We start from the raw sequence: 15,989 nt of genomic DNA, 5'->3' as shown, positions 1-15,989 counted from the left end.
CCCCACTTCAGAACCACATCGCTATCCCTACAGATACACATACAAAAGTCATCAATTATACAAGCAGCATCCAAGGGCTTTGGATGCTCAATAATTTAGCATGAGACAATATTACAACACAGACATGAAAATAATTGATGGGCTCTTAGGGTGCAGTTGGGCTTCCCAAGTGGCACTAGTGGTGAAGAACCCGTCTGCCAACGCAGGAGACAAAAGTGACATGGGTTCCATTCCTGAGTTGGGAAGAGCCCCTGGAGGAGGAAATGGCAACCCACTCCAGTATTCTTGCCTGGAGAATCCCATGGACGGAGAGCCTGGTGGGCTACAGTCTATAGGTTCGAAGAGTTAGACATGACTGAAGCAACTTAACACACAAAAAGGGTGCAGTAATAGTACAATATACAGAAAAATGGGCGGCGGGTCAGGTTTTGTTCCCTTGTAGCTCAGCTGGTAAAGAATCCACCTCCAATGCCAGAAACCCTGGTTCAACCCCTGGGTCAGGAAGATCCACTGGAGAAGGGATAGTCTACCCACCCCAGTATTCTTGGGCTTCCGTGGTAGCTCAGCTGGTAAAGAATCCGCCTGCAATGCGGGAGACCTGGGTTCCAATGTGGGAGACCTGGGTTCGATCCCTGGGTTGGGAAGGTACCTTGGAAAACGGAATGGCTACCCACTTCAGTATTCCGACCTGAAGAATTTCACGGACTGTATAGTCCACGGGGTCACAAAAAGTTCGACACGACTGAGTGACTTTCACTTTTGAGGTCAGACCACTGCTAGAGTACTAGATATAATTCTGATCAGTACATTTTAAGGTATGTTCAAGTGAGGTGACGTGGCTTTAAACCCAGTGACTTTCAGCCTGAGGAAGGCTCCGGGGACATGAGGGCGGCCTCCCACAATCCATCACAGTGAAAGGGATGGTATCCTTGTAGATAAAACTAAAACCAAAACAAGGAAGCTACAAAGACAAACAGAAGGCAACTTTGTGTTAGTTTTATTCAGACAGACTGCACAGACTAAGGATTCTGTACATTTCGATTGTCAAGCCTCCAACTGTCCACTTACCTGCTATACAATACGGTTGCCACTATCCACAGGTGGTTACTAAGCACTTGAAATGTGGTTAATCCAAATGCATGTGTGCTGTAAGTGTAGAATACTGGATTTTGAACAGTATTTTTAAAATGTAAAGTATCTCATTAAAATTTGTTACACTGACTATATGTTGAAATGATATTTTAGGTACAGTAACTTGCCATATATACTAAAATTAATTTCATCTGTTTCATTTTACTTTTTTAATATGGCTACTGAAAAATTTTCAATGATCTCTGACTAGCAACTTGAGCACCGCCTGAGAACTTGTTCAAAATGAAAATTCCGAGCCCTCCACCCCAGGCCTGCTGAGTCAAACTCTCCGGGGTTGGGACCCAGCAATCTAGTCTCTCCAAGGATTTAATTAGCCCTCCAGGTGATTCTGTTTTATGCTAAAGTTTGAGCAACACTAGGATCTAGACTCTAAATCAGCAGTTCACAATTAAACTGCACTTTACAATCACATGTGGACTTTTTTCCCCCAATTATCCACAACCAGACCCCACTGCCTGAAATTCTGGCGTGGCTGATCTGGGTCAGAGTTCATTCACTGTACTTTTTCCAAAGTTCCCCAAGTGATTCTGTTGTGCCACCAAGGTGGAAAACCAGTGAGCAAGACCCAAAAGATGAGGCTGTTGTACAGGTGATGCAGGAACTAACGGATATTGTGGATACCCTTCTGTCCCTAAAATCCTACAATTTAAAAAACCAGGTAAAACTTTAAAAACAAAACAACTTGTCTAAGACAGAAATAAGTAGCTAAAATTAATGATTCTTTAATGCTTTAATATTAGAACATTACTAGTTAGTCCTGTAATTTGAGGCTACATTTAGGAAGATACAACCGGACATAGTTCAGAGAAATGTTAGTATTGTACTACCTAATCCAATTAGAGATTCTATTTATGCTACATTCAATCATGTTTTTAAGGACCACATCAAGGTTAAAATATTTCCTGTTTTGAAACTGAATCGAATTTATGTGGGTCCACCCTCCGGACAACACAATAAATATGAAGGTGGCCCATGAAGCATTACAACACCCCATAAGCAGCTCCCTGATTAACCCATGTTACACTGACTCAGCTCACATAAAGGCTACATTGCGGAATACCAACTGGTTTATGCCCAAGCACCCAAAGGTTCCAGTATGCTACAAATGCCACACTGCCAACAATGAATACACTTATATAGCGAGATACTATCTCAGGTTATTCAATATTCTTATCAGACCAGGATGGAAAGTCAGAAGAGTGGAGACTTGATTATTTTTTCATTACCTAACTTCATATTTCACCAAGAGTACTCAAGAAATATCAACAAACAAAATAATCCATTGATATCTGCTAACCCGTAACATACACAGGAAGCACCATCCACTGCACAGTGATAAGCCTGTCTTCACCATATCCAAAAGTGATAAAATACTAAAGAGGACTAAACAGCCCACTGCGTGGCATCCATGGGAAGAACTTGTGAGTGAAAAGGGGTTCACTTCATGGAGCCCACAGAGGGGGAATTACCATTATCATTTTACCTAACACTGCCCAAAGAACAGGGACGTCAGAAGGAACAGACATGAGCACTGCAGTCAAGCCGGCCTCAGCCTTGTCATACTCAACAATTTGCAGATCTCTCAAAAATAAAGTGTTCCTGTGCCTTTACACATGTTATTCCTCAGTCTGGGATGCTCTCTTGGCATATTTTTATTGGCCCTTCATGACCCAGTCTGAGAATGACCTTCTCTGAGGCATCTAACACAGAGTAGGTTTCGATGAACATGTGTTGAATGAACGCAGTTTCCCTGGCCACTTCAGGGAGTGTAGGCCACTTCCTTCTCAATAGTACGCTATAATCAGTCACTGTAAAGAATATATTAACTTGTATTTTAATTATTTATACCATTCATTCTTAAAGTATGGCCCAGTTTGGGAAGGGAGGGTGTCTCTCAGACCTTTTCAGAGTTCACACTCCAAAACTAATATGTTAGTTATCCTTTTCACTCTTAATTCTCTCACAAGTGTACAGTGGAGTTTTCTAGAGGCTATTTGATATATGATATCTGATGTTATCACTCTGAAAGCTAATATACTGTGTTTTTGTAGCATGTTTTTACTTTACTTTCTCATATAGTAAATATTGATAACTATAATCCACATAAGCCAAAGCTCTTTGGAGTCCTCATTCATTTTTAAGAGTATAAAGGGATCCTAAGACCAGAATGTTTGAGACCTGCTGTCCTGTTTCTCTCTTACTAGGCAATGTACTCCCAGCATCTTCCTCAACCAATGTTTGCCGAATTAACTAAAGAAATATGCTCTCTTCAGGGGCAGGGGAGCAGAAGTAGTACTCCCCAAGTTTCCCATAGCACTATGAAAACTCCCTCAAGATTTTACAACTCCCTGTGCTGCAACTCCTGCTCATAAGCAACCTTCTGCTGAGGATGTCGGTGTCCTGGACACAGACAGTGGGAATACCATCCCCAGCATAGCGGACACAAGCAATTGAACCATTCGTAAGGAAAAGTCAGACTCCAGCTCAGTCCCACCAAATTCAACCGGTACTTCAGTGGCTAATTTAATTAGCCACTCATTTAATTTCTTTAATAGTTTATCTAATAAACTATATTTGACAAAAATCAAGGTATTAGGCTAAAAGCAAGACCCAGCAAAGCAACCTTTTAACTGGAGCGACTCCAGTAATAAAACACCTCTTTGAGGGGACCTGCTAAGGGTCTAGGTGGTCTTCCTCTATGATATTCTTATCATCATTTATTCAACAAAAATGTACTGAATGCCTTTAATGTACCAGGCACTGTGTTAGGGGGTGGTGAATAAATTGCAATCAAGCTCTAAATCCAATGTGCCTAACACTGCACATATGTAGGAAAACTAGGAAAGGTAATTTAAGGCCAGGTCATAAACAGTCTTGATTAATAAGGTGAGACATAATGTAATCCAAAAAACATTTTCCTGCCCCTCTTCCACGCTTAAGGCTAAGGCAATTCTGTATGGTCTTTAGCTTCATCTTATTCTTGCCTCTTGGCCTAGCTGAGCCCCCAAATGAAGGAAGAAACAATAGCCAGGCTGTTATTAATACTGCCTCTTACACAGTGCCACACTCCGGCAACCAGACTCCCTTTTACCTACCCCCACAATGCGGATGCTAACTGATCTCCTCCCCTCTCCCTACCCTTTTTCTTCTTTCCTTCACACTCCTGGATCCATATCCCTCTTACTGGGGTCATTTTTCCTTCCCATCATCCATTCTCTCCCTCCTACTACCCCGTTTACCCCGAGTTCTTTTAAAAAAGCTGGACCTACAAAGTTGGACTTAGATTCCTGTCTAAACCCCTCAAGCAACCCTGGGTAGGCGCCACTGCTTACAGAGGAGAAACTGAAGTCCATGCAAGGAAGAATTAAGAAAAGCTGCCTTCAACCTAGCAAACAACAGGCCCTCGCAGACCTAATTTGCCGAGTGTGGCAGGAGCGCAATACCCAACAGTAACGGCTCAAAGGAGTCCGAGCGTCCTGTCAAGTGGGGCTTACACCTTGCGTCTGTCTGACAGTCATTGTGACAGCTCTTCGCACGGCCCTGCTCTCTGACTGGCTGGCTCCATCTCATTCCCTCAGGTCTCGGACTAAAAGTCACCTTTTTTTGGGGGGGGGGGGGTGACTGGCTCCCATCTCATTCCTTCAGGTCTTGGCTTAAAAGTCACCTTTTGGGGGTGGGGGATGACTGGCTCCATCTCATTCCCTCAGGTCTCGGCTTAAGAGTCACCTTTTTTTGGCGGGGGGCAGGGCTTCCCGGGCACCGATCTAAGGAAGACCTGCTCCACTATTCTCTGTCAGGACCCCACACAGTTCGCCACGAAGAGGACCACTGGACGCCTCGAGCTTCTCGAGAGAAGGCGCCTGGCGGGCTCGCGCTCGTCCCGCGCTCCGCCGACGCACGGAGACGGTCGCCAAGCCCCGGCGCGAACCGCGGCGCCGCCCCCCGGCCCCGCGCTCCCGGGCCCGCCTCACCCGTCCCCCGGCACCTCCCGCAGCTTCAGCCCCAGGGCCTGCAGCTGGTTGGCGAAGCTGACGAACTCCTCCTCGCAGCCCCCGCCGCCGCCGGACTCCGGCCGGTTCCGCCGCTCCTTGGCCAGGGCCCGGCGCGCCGCCCGCTCGTCCCGCTTGCGCTCGGCCTCGGCTTTGCGGCTGCCGCTGCCCGGCCGGCCCTTGGCTGCCTGCTTCCGGGACATGGCCTCGGCCCCCGCGGCCCCCAGCCGCAGGAGAAAGAGCCGCAGGACCGCCGGGGCGGCCGCCTTAGGGGCCGAAGCAGGCGAAGCGGCGCGGGCTACGGAGCCCGGCGACGGCGACGCGACCACCGCGCCTGCGCCGGCTTGAGGGCGGGGGGCGGGGCGGGGAGGGAGCGGCACCTCGGTCACGTGACGGGACCCCGCCCCCCTCGGCCTGGCCGGGCTGACAAGCGCCATAGAGAGCTCGCTGGGGAGAGCTAGAGGGGCACCCATGTCTCTTGGCGCCGCTCCGCCGCCTAGCGGTGAGCAGTCCTCCAAGCGCGGCGCCGCTGGGACCGGAGAGAACAGAATGGGGGAAGGTCAGATGGAGCCTTGGTTCCAAAGCCCATAAGGAACAATAAATAATTACGTTGCTCAGTCGTGTCCGACTCTGTGACTCCATGGACTGTAGTCTACCCGGCTCCTCCGTCCATGAGATTCTCCAGGCAAGAGTACTGGAGTGGGTTGCCATTCCCTTCTCCAGGGGGATCTTCCCAACCCAGGGAGGGAACCTGGGTCTCACACATAGCAGGCAGATTCTTTACTATCTTAAAGCTGAGTGCCGAAGAATTGATGCTTTTGAACTGTGGTGTTGGAGAAGACTCCTGAGAGTCCCTTGAACTGCAAGGATCCAACCAGTCCATCCTAAAGGAGATCAGTCCTGAGTGTTCATTGAAGGACTGATGCTGAAGCTGAAGCTCCAATAGTTTGCCCACCTGATGGGAGAAACTGACTCATTGGAAAAGACCCTGATGCTGGAAAAGATTGAAGGAGGGAGGAGAAGGGGATGACAGAGGATGAGATGGTTGGATGGCATCACCGACTCAATGGACATGAGTTTGGGTAAACTCGAATTTGGTGGCGGACAGGGAGGCCTGGTGTGCTGCGGTCCATGGGGTCCCAAAGAGTCAGACACGACTGAGCGACTGAACTCTTTACTATCTGAGCAACCAGGGAAGCCTGATGGCTCCGCCCACACCCTTGATTTAATCCGGCCCTTCTCTCCTTCTCTGCCTTCTCTCATAACTCAGTGAGAAGTAGCCCTTGTCCAGAACCAGTAGCTCCTCTAATAATCTGGATTCCATCCTAAGGCCACCAATCTAGGTTTGCCTGAACCAAGGGTTTTCACTGGACACAGGACTTTCGATTTTAAAACGGGGACAGTACCAGGCAAACCAAAGTAGCTGGGTACCCTAATCCACCTCTAGCTCCCCTAAAAGCTGCCTCCGTCAGTAATCGCCTCTCCCCTGCGGAATCCTTCTTCTACCTCGTCCCGGGCTCTCTCTCTTAATGCTGCCTCTTCCCACAGGTGTTCCCCAGTGTTGTCTACCTCTTGACCCTCCAGACAGCCTCTTTCACCATTTCTGGAAATGTCCCTTCATAATTTTATTTTCTCCCTCTACCTACAAGTTCCCCTTTGGGAATAGCCTCTGTTTCCTCAGTTTCAGCTAGCATATTTCTCTTCAGCTCTTGTGTTAGATGCAGGTGTAGCATTGAATCAAAGAGGCATGGCTATTGTCCTCAAGGAGCCCAGATTCCAGGGAGATGTATAGGCAAGGATATAGCAGTTTCCACGCTGTGTGACATATGTCATCGAGAGTGCAAAAAGTGGAGTGAAAAATGCAAAAAGGTTTCCCAGAAGAGCTGCGTTCTGGGCAGAATCTCACAGGATCAGTAAGACTTGGCCAGACAAAGATGGTTAAAAGAGAGGGGATTCTGTGTCCAACACCAGAGCTCTATTTTGGGAACTGAAGGAAGTTTAATTTGATCAAGGAGCCCGGAACTTGAGTTATGAGATAGGAAATGAAAGGATGGGTCAGTTCTGAGCCCAGTCTTGCAGGCTGGATGAAAGGGTTTAGCCCGAGTCCTTAGAGCCATGGGGAGCCCCTGAGCATTTTCATCCAGAACTGACATGAGTAGGCGTACCTTTAAAATATATCTTTGGCTTTAGTTAGGAGAATGGATTGAAGGTGGGATGCCAGGCAGGAAGTTCCTGTAGCTATCCAAAGACAGATGATGGTGATAAGATGCTGAGTATGGGATGGAAAGAAAGAGGAGTGGATTGGAAAGATGGATTCATGTGCTAGAAAAAGCTCATGAAACAGAATTGGACTGAACTGTTGTGGAGTGTTTCACATGCTTCTCTGAAGTTCCTGAAATTCCTCCTCTACAGATCCCCCTTTTATTCTCAGAAAGAACATGAATTATGCCTGACCCTGTCTTTTCTTGCAATAGACATTCCAAGGCCTGCAGCAACCCCTCTGCTTATATTTAGTTAAGTTGGGAGGCAGTGCTAGGAGTGGGAAACCCCTGGACAGAATGGTAGAGACCCAGATTGTGGTCCAAGTCTATCACTAACTCACTCCATGATCGTAGGTGAGTTGCTTAACCTTTTCCTCACCTATAAAATGGGAGTAACAGTGAAGACCACATACAATCATAATGAGAGTAATGATAAACTTTTATAGTGTTTACCATGTACAAGGCACTGTTCTATTGCTTTACAAATACTACCTTCTTTAATCATTACAACAACCCAGTGAAATTTGTGGGGGGTTTTGAAACTGGACTTTATTTTTTTTTTTGAGTGATTTGACACACTAGCAAACTAATGCTCAAAATTCTTCAAGCTAGGCTTCAACAGTCCATGAACCAAGAACTCCCAGGTCTTCAAGCTGGATTTAGGAAAGGCAGAGGAACCAGAGATCAAATTGCCAACATCTGCTGAATCACACAAAAAGCAAGAGAATTCCAGAAAAACATCTACTTCTGCTTCATTGACTACACTAAAGTCCTTGACTGTGTGTATCACAACAAACTGTGGAAAATTCATCAAGAGATGGGAATACCAGACCACCTGACCTACCTCCTGAGAAATCTGTATACAGGTCAAGAAGCAACAGTTAGAACCAGACATGGAACAACGGACTAGTTCCAAATTGGGAAAGGAGTACATACACCAATATTCATCGGAAGAACTGATGCTGCAGCTGAAACTACAATTACTTTAGCCACCTGATGCAAAGAACTGACTCACTGGAAAAAACCCCGATGCTGGGAAAGACTGAGGCAGGAAGAGTAGGGAATGACAGAGGATGAGATGGTTGGATGGCATTGCCAACTCGATGGACATAAGTTTGAGCAAGTTCCGAGAGTTGGTGATGGACAGGAAAGCCTGGTGTGCTGCAGTCCCTGAGGTCGCAAAGAGTCAGACACGACTGAGCAACTGGACTGAACTGAGTATCCCTCCTCTGGAGGAGGACATGGCAACCCCCTCCAGTATTCTTGCCTGGAGAATCCCCATGGACCGAGCAGCCTGGTGGGCTACAGTCCTTGGGGTTTCATAGAGTCAGAACAGGCTTGAGTGACTGAACTGAACTGAACTGAACTGATAGCTGATTGACAATGTTGTGTTCGTTTCAGGTATACGGCAAAGTAAATCTGTTATCCACATACATATATTCACTCTTTTTTCGGTTCTTTGCCCACATAGGCCATTACAGAGTATGGAGTAAAGTTCCATGTGCTATGCAGTAGATCCTTATGTTGTCTATTTTATATTTAGTAGTATGTATGTGTCAACCCCAATCTTCCAACTTATCCCTCCCCTGCCTTCCTACCTGGTAGCTATAAATCTGTTTCCTACATCTGTAACTCTGTTTCTGTTTTATAGGTAAATTCATTTGTAGCCTTTTTTAGATTCCACATGTAAGTGATATATGATATTTATCTTTCTCTGTCTGACCTACTGAAATGTGTGTTGTTTTTAATCCCCACCTTGTGGGTGAGAAACCTGAGGCACAGAGAGGTTGAGTAACTTGCTCAAAGTCACACCGCCGGGAAGTGGCAGAGATAGGATTTGAAACTGGGCCACCTAGCTCCAGAGTATATGCTCTTAACCACTGTGTTATGCCACACATATAACTTTTCCTTAAACTATGGAGAGCCCTCTACAGAACACCTGAATTTATTTCATTATTAACTCCCTTACACTGCCCATAATTGTTGTTGATACAGGCTTTCTACCATACCTGTTGTCAGATATCACTACTATCTGATTTTCTAGTTCACTCTCTCTGCGTTAAAGTGGATCATAAAGATTTAGAGCCTGGTAGGCCTGGGTTTCTATCCTGGTTTCATTTTAGATGAGTTCTTTAACTTCTGAACCTCAGCTTTCTCTTCTGTAAAACGACTGAGATAACATTAGAATGGGAGGAAGCGTTGTAAAAATGACATTAAAATGTAAAGCCCCAGGTCAGCAGTAGGTACCAGCATAGTTAAGCCGTTTGAATCGTCCCTCTGTTTGTGGAAAACTCCTGGGCTCAGTGACACTGCAAACCTCAGAAACCAGGAAAGAAGAGTTTCCACAAAACACGGGGAAAGGTAAAACACATGGAAATATTGACAGAATTGCAAAGACTTGCCCATTGAGCACAGGTTCATGTGCCCAAGGCATAGTGAGGTCAAGCAAAAAGATATCAGTGTTTGGAGCAGGGAAAGCTTTATTGCAGGGCCATGCAAGGAGATGGGGGTGCGTGTGTGTGCGCGCATGCACACTCAGTCACTCAGTCGTGTCCCACTCTTTGCAACCCCGTGGACTATAGCCCACCAGGCTCTTCTGAGCCCGGAATTGTCCAGGCAAGAATACTGGAGCAGTTTGCCATTTCCTATTCCAGGGGATCTTCCTAGGGATCAAACCAGTGGCTCTTGCATCTCCTGCTTTGGTAGGCAGGTTCTTTGCCACTGATGCCACCTAGGAAGCCCCGAGGAGATGGGTGACTTGTGCCTCCAAAACTCCAAACTCCTAGAAGGGTCTCAGCAAGCCATTTTCAAAGACAAGGTGAGAGAGGGTCTTCGTTGGTTTTTCCAGACTTCTTAGTGTAGGAATCCTTTGTTCTTCCAGCTATCCACACAGGTCAGGTCACAATATTCCTGAAACCATCAATATGACAAATCTTATTCTCTGTTCTGCAACTTTTTTTCTCTATCTGAGTAGGAAAATGTTATACCCTTAAAGGTCAGAGCCTTGAGAACGGGCTCTTGTGTATTTCAGGCTATAGTCAACTTTCTTAACTGGAAGCAGAAGCAATAGAATCAAAGGTTAAAGTAAAAGAAGCAGGTCTAATATGGAGTCGGGTTTGTTCTTCCCTATTACAGCCCTTCTCATAAAACCTTTTCTTGCATAAGCCCTTGACTTGTCAGGCCATGCCTAGAATTTTGAATGAGCTTGTCTTTCTTCTGTCATCACAGGCCTGTGCTTAACAATGTCTCCCTTTGAGTGAAAATCAATACTGCTTATAAATTATATCTAAAGGCCAAAGGAAGGGAGGACTAGTGAATTAAAATGAATGTTCTAATTCTAGCTTCACCAGAATTAATTAAAAGAATCATCGAACCTCATTGACTAGCATTTAGTCCAAATTAGTTCTTTTAAAAAAAAGTGTGACTAGGGACTTCCCTGGTGGTCCAGTGGCTAAGCCCCCATGCTCTCAATGCAGGGGGCCCAGGTTTAATCCCTGGTCAAGGAACTAGATCCCATATCCTGCAACTGAAAATATCCCTCATGCCATAAGGAAGATTGAAGAACTTGTGTGCTGCAACTAAGACCCAGCACAGCCAAATAAAATTAATTAAAAAAATTTTTTTTAGTGTGACTAGTCAGTCCTAACGGAGAAGGCAGTGGCAGCCCACTCCAGTACTCTTGACTGGAAAATCCCATGGACGGAGGAGACTGGTAGCCTGCAGTCCATGAGGTCGCTAAGAGTCGGACATGACTGAACAACTTCACTTTCACTTTTCACTTTCATGCATTGGAGAAGGAAATGGCAACCCGCTCCAGTGTCCTTGCCTGGAGAATCCCAGGGACGGGGGAGCCTAGTGGGCTGCCGTCTATGGGATCGCACAGAGTCGGACACGACTGAAGCGACTTAGCAGCAGCAGCAGTCAGTCCCAAAGGAAATCAACCCTGAATATTCATTGGAAGGACTGATGTTGAAGCTGAAGCTCCAGTACTTTGGTCACCTGATGGTCACCTCATTGGAAAAGCTCCTGATGCTGGGTAAGATTGAAGGCAGGAGGAGAAGGGGACCACAGAGGATGAGATGGTTAGATGGCATCATTGACTCGATGGATATGAGTTTGAGCAAACTCCACGCGATGGTGAAGGACAGGGAAGCCTGGTGTGCTGCATCCATGGGGTCACAAAGAGTCAGATGTGACTTAACGACTTAACAACAGGAAAGTAGAATATTAGTGAAGAAATGCAGGTTTAAGACTTGCAAGAATATACAGTGAGGGTATGAGGAAATGAGAACTCTCACACACTACTGTTGGGAGGTAAACTAGTTTGGCCACTTGGAGGGCAATTTGCAGTCTCTGATAACATTTAAATGCCTAGTGACTTAGAAATATCACATCTCATTAACTATTCTAAAACAAATCTTGCACACAAGCACTAGGAGGTGACAGTGGTGAGTAAAAGAAAATAATTAGAAATAGAGTAAAAATCCGTCAATAGGAAAAGAGCTTCTTCACCTATGAAGTAGTCACTTATGAAGTACTATGCAACCGTTTAAAAGAATGGTGAAGGGAAAATGAGGTAGGTCTACATGAGCTCACGTGGGTAGCTTTCCTGAATGTTGGTAGAATGAAAAAGCATGTGGCAAAGCAATCCATTCCATGTAATCTTTGTATAAAACAACAAAACAGAAGAACGACATGTCTTCTACTATACACGTATATGGTCACTCCTTGGTATATGTGGAAAACAGCTCCAGGACCCCGGGAGCACCAAACCCACGGGCGCTCAAGTCCATCATATAACACGGCTGTAATACAGGCCTTCCTGTGTAGCCGCGGTTTCCCTACCCACGGATTCAGCCAACCTTGGATCCACCATTGGTTGAATCCATGGGTGGGAAGCTCCCAGATACAGAAGGTTGACTGTTCTTTATTTTTTTTTTCACTTTTGGCTCTGCTGGGTCTTTGCTGCTGTGCATGGGCTTTCTCTAGTTGCTTCTCATCATCGTAGCTTCTCTTGATACAGAACACGGGCTCGAGAGTAGTTACTCTAGAAGCCTGGACACAGGCTTCGGTAGTTACTGCATGCAGGCCCTAGAGCATGGGTAGTTGCCCCGTGGCATATGTGGAATCTCAGTTCCTCGACCAGGGATTGAACCCGTGTCCCCTGCACTGGCAGGAGGATTCTTAGCCACTGGACCACCGGGAAAGTCCATGCTGGCTATTCTTAAATATGTAAAAGAAAAAGGTCTAGAAAGATTAATACCAAATTGACAGGAATGAGGAGGGAGGAAAGAGTGATAGTGCACTTAACTTCATGTGTTATTTTTTTAATGAGTGCAATATGGTTGTATATTATGTATATAACAAAATGAACACAATTGTTTTTACTAGACTAATAAAATCTATTCTTTCCTTCACATGGAAGCTCAGTAGAGTTTGGGGGACCTGCTTTATCAGGTAAGGTGAATTGGTGACAATTATATTGCTTTTCCCTCAGTCTTTTAAGCGTTCTTAGCATCTTGCTTCCTTGCCTTTCTCATTGTACCACCCTCGGATCAATCTCATTGTGTTGCTAGTTTGCTCTTCCCGTGAGGACCTGGATCTTAGTTCCCAACCAGGGACAGAACCCATGCCCCCTACGGGCAGGGTAGAGTCTTGACCACAGCACCACCAGGGGAGTCCCAGGACGTGGCTTTCTAAGCAACATCAAATGTCAACTCAGCCGTGTCCAGACGATCACAGATTTTTTAGTGCTAAATTTGAGTTGACGACTCATTCCCCTTGATGGGCACGCAGCACACATGCAGACATTGAAGGCTCGGGAGGAAGAACGCCCCCCCCGCCCCGCCCCGCCCCTAGACCGCTCTGCGCGTTCCCTAGGCAGGCGGGTGCTCCGTGCAGCTGACTCGCTGGCAGAGCCTCAGGGAGGACGGGTTCGGGGAAGAGAGTATCAGGGCAGGTCTTTCGGTTCATCCTTCGCGCTTGCTGTTGTGACAGTGCAACGCGGTCTGATTGTCTTCTATTCCGTCTCTCTGCTGGCCACAGGGGAGGTTATGCAGCAGAAGTCTTGGAAGACCTCGCGGTCTTGTGGCTAAGACTCCGTGCTCCCAGTGCAGCGGGCCTGGGTGTGATCTCTGGTCAGGGAACTAGATCCCACATGCCACAACCAAGAGCCGGCGTGACACAGTCAAACGAGCGTCTGAGGTCCGTTTTCTCCGCCTCTCTCTGCGTCCTGCGCCTGGCGGCGGCGGTGAGCGTGTGCGCGCGGGCAGCCTCGCCACCCCTTTGCCTCCTCCCCGTCGGGGCCCTGTCCTCCGTGCTGGCTGGTCCCCCGGCGGCCTCCCGTCCCTCTCCCTCTCCCCTCTCATCTTCCTCTGAATCTCCAGCCCTCCTCTCTCACTCCCTCGGCACAGGGTAGACGGAAAGGAAAAGGCTTTCGGAGTGGTCAGATCCCATGTCTGCAGCCAGCGGCCTTTGCGACCAGCCCTGCGTTCCATCATCTTTCCAGGCTGCGGTTTCCTCATCCCAGAAGTGAGGGCAGCAGTGGCCCCTTCTCTGAGTCTTTCTGAGATGTTACTATCACGACCCTAAGAGAGTACCTGATCCGTTAAATACTCGTTTCCTGCCTCCTCTCTCCCTTATTCCTCTTTTTTTTTCTGCCTCACCACTGCCAACTCTCTCCACTTCCCCTTAAATGGCTAGAAAACTGATATAAATATGTATATAAATTATATATGTATTTATTTAAAATATATTACATATACCAAATTACATTTATATGTAAAGTGAATAGTTTAGTATCCTACATTGTTAATTTTTCTGGCAACTAAATAGAATATTTTACCTGGCTCTTGATGGGATTAAAAGACAGGTTTTTCAGCCTGAATGGGAGGGGGATCGGGGTGAGAACGGATTCATGTGTATGTATGACTGAGTCCTTTTGCTGTCCACCTGAAACTATCCCAACATTGATAATCGGCTATGTGTATGTTAGTCACTCAGTCGTGTCCGACTCTTCGCGACCCCAAGGACTGTATCCCACCAGGCTCCTCTGTCCATTGAATTCTCCAGGCACAAATACTGGAGTGGGTTGCCATCCCCTTATCCAGGGGATCTTCCCAACTCAGGGATCAAACCCGGGTCTCCCTCACCGCAGGCGGGCTCTTTACCGTCTGAGCCACCAGGCAAACCCGTTAATCAGCTATACTCTGATATAAAATTAAAAATTTTTTAAAGGAAGTAATACTGACTCTAAAACAGTATTTCACCGTTATAATGTAGACCAAGTTGTCCCAATTTCTTTGAAAAGAACATTCACTTTAAGTGATATTCTAAAAATAAAAATTTTTTAAAGACAGAAGTTTTTATTTCCATGCCCCTCACTTGACTTCTCCATTTTATCCGTGCCCCTTGAAGGTGATGAGAGGTGATGGGTGTGGGAATGGGAGCCCCCACTCCTGGAGGAGATGCTCATACTCATTCAAAATGACTTTGCCAGCCCTTGAGCTGCAGGACTTATCTGCATGGCTCCAGAACAATTTCTCTGTTTGGTGTCTCTGTGCCAACGATCCTACCTGCCCGCAGTGTCCTGGTTATCATCAGACACCTGGGCAAACCACCTGGAGCTGCTTCATCGGCACAGGTGCCAGGACCCCACCCTGCGGCGCGGATTAGCTCACGGGCAGGCCCTGGGCAGAGGAGCCCAGTGCTGCAGGGCCCACGAGGGGGCAGCAGAGAGACAGCTTTCTCTCTTCCCAGACAATCTGCAGGAAATTGTTCTGATAGGAAAAATAGAACCTGTTCATGGAAGAAAATCTGAAAAGACGTTAAACATTTTTTCTTTTTACTCATCCATAATCCTGCTCTCAGAGAGGTAGAGATTGTTGCCATTTCAGTGTATCAGGTTGACTCATATGAGATTGCTGACAACTGACCTTTTTATAACCTACAAAAAAACGTTTCATGTGGTTTAACCTAACACTTCCTCCCATTTTTTCTCTGTGATGAACATAAATGCATTTTTAAATACAAAATTGAAATGAGACTATATGTGCATGTGTGTGCACTTTAAAAATCTGCCTTTTAAAATGAAATATTAACGATTACAAACATGGATTAAGAATAATGCAGTCTACACTAACATGCCTGACCCTCCTCTCTTGGGAAGTAAAATGTCACATACAATGGAAGCCCATATCCACTGCTCCCCCAAACCTGCTCCCTCCCCAGTTCCTTGGGGTAACCACACTCACAAATTTGTTGTTCATCATACACAGGTTTATATCACTATACAATATGCAGTATGGTTTAGCATTTTTAACTTTACATAAATGATACCAAAGTGAGTATATCGTTCTATGACTTGCTTGCTGAACATTATGCTTTCAATATATCATTTTTATTGAACTAGTTGGTTTACAACATTGTGTTAGCTTCCAGTGTACAGAAAAGTGATTCAGTTATACGTATATTTATTTTTTCACATTCTTTTCTATTACTTATTACAGGATGCTGCATATAGTTTCCTGTGTTATACAGTAGGACCTTGTTTATATATAATAATGTATATATAATTTTTATATATTTC

The 15,989-nt window shown here is 46.1% G+C and overlaps 1 protein-coding gene across 1 annotated transcript in view; it reads right to left on the bottom strand.

Moving 5' to 3' along the window:
* OTUD3 (OTU deubiquitinase 3) overlaps positions 1-5,472 on the bottom strand; it is a 32,163-nt gene extending 26,691 nt beyond the window's left edge. Inside the window, exon 1 of the mRNA XM_065929961.1 lies at positions 5,124-5,472. Coding sequence (XP_065786033.1) covers positions 5,124-5,344 — 221 coding nt within the window. The 5' untranslated portion in view covers positions 5,345-5,472. The remainder of the gene's footprint in view (positions 1-5,123) is intronic.
* Positions 5,473-15,989: the final 10,517 nt, after the last annotated feature.

The sequence above is a fragment of the Muntiacus reevesi genome, chromosome 3 (genome assembly GCF_963930625.1).
Source record: "Muntiacus reevesi chromosome 3, mMunRee1.1, whole genome shotgun sequence".
Taxonomy (NCBI): Eukaryota; Metazoa; Chordata; class Mammalia; order Artiodactyla; family Cervidae; genus Muntiacus; species Muntiacus reevesi.
Note: the sequence above shows the minus strand (reverse complement) of the source record. Positions and strands in the feature narration are given on the sequence as shown.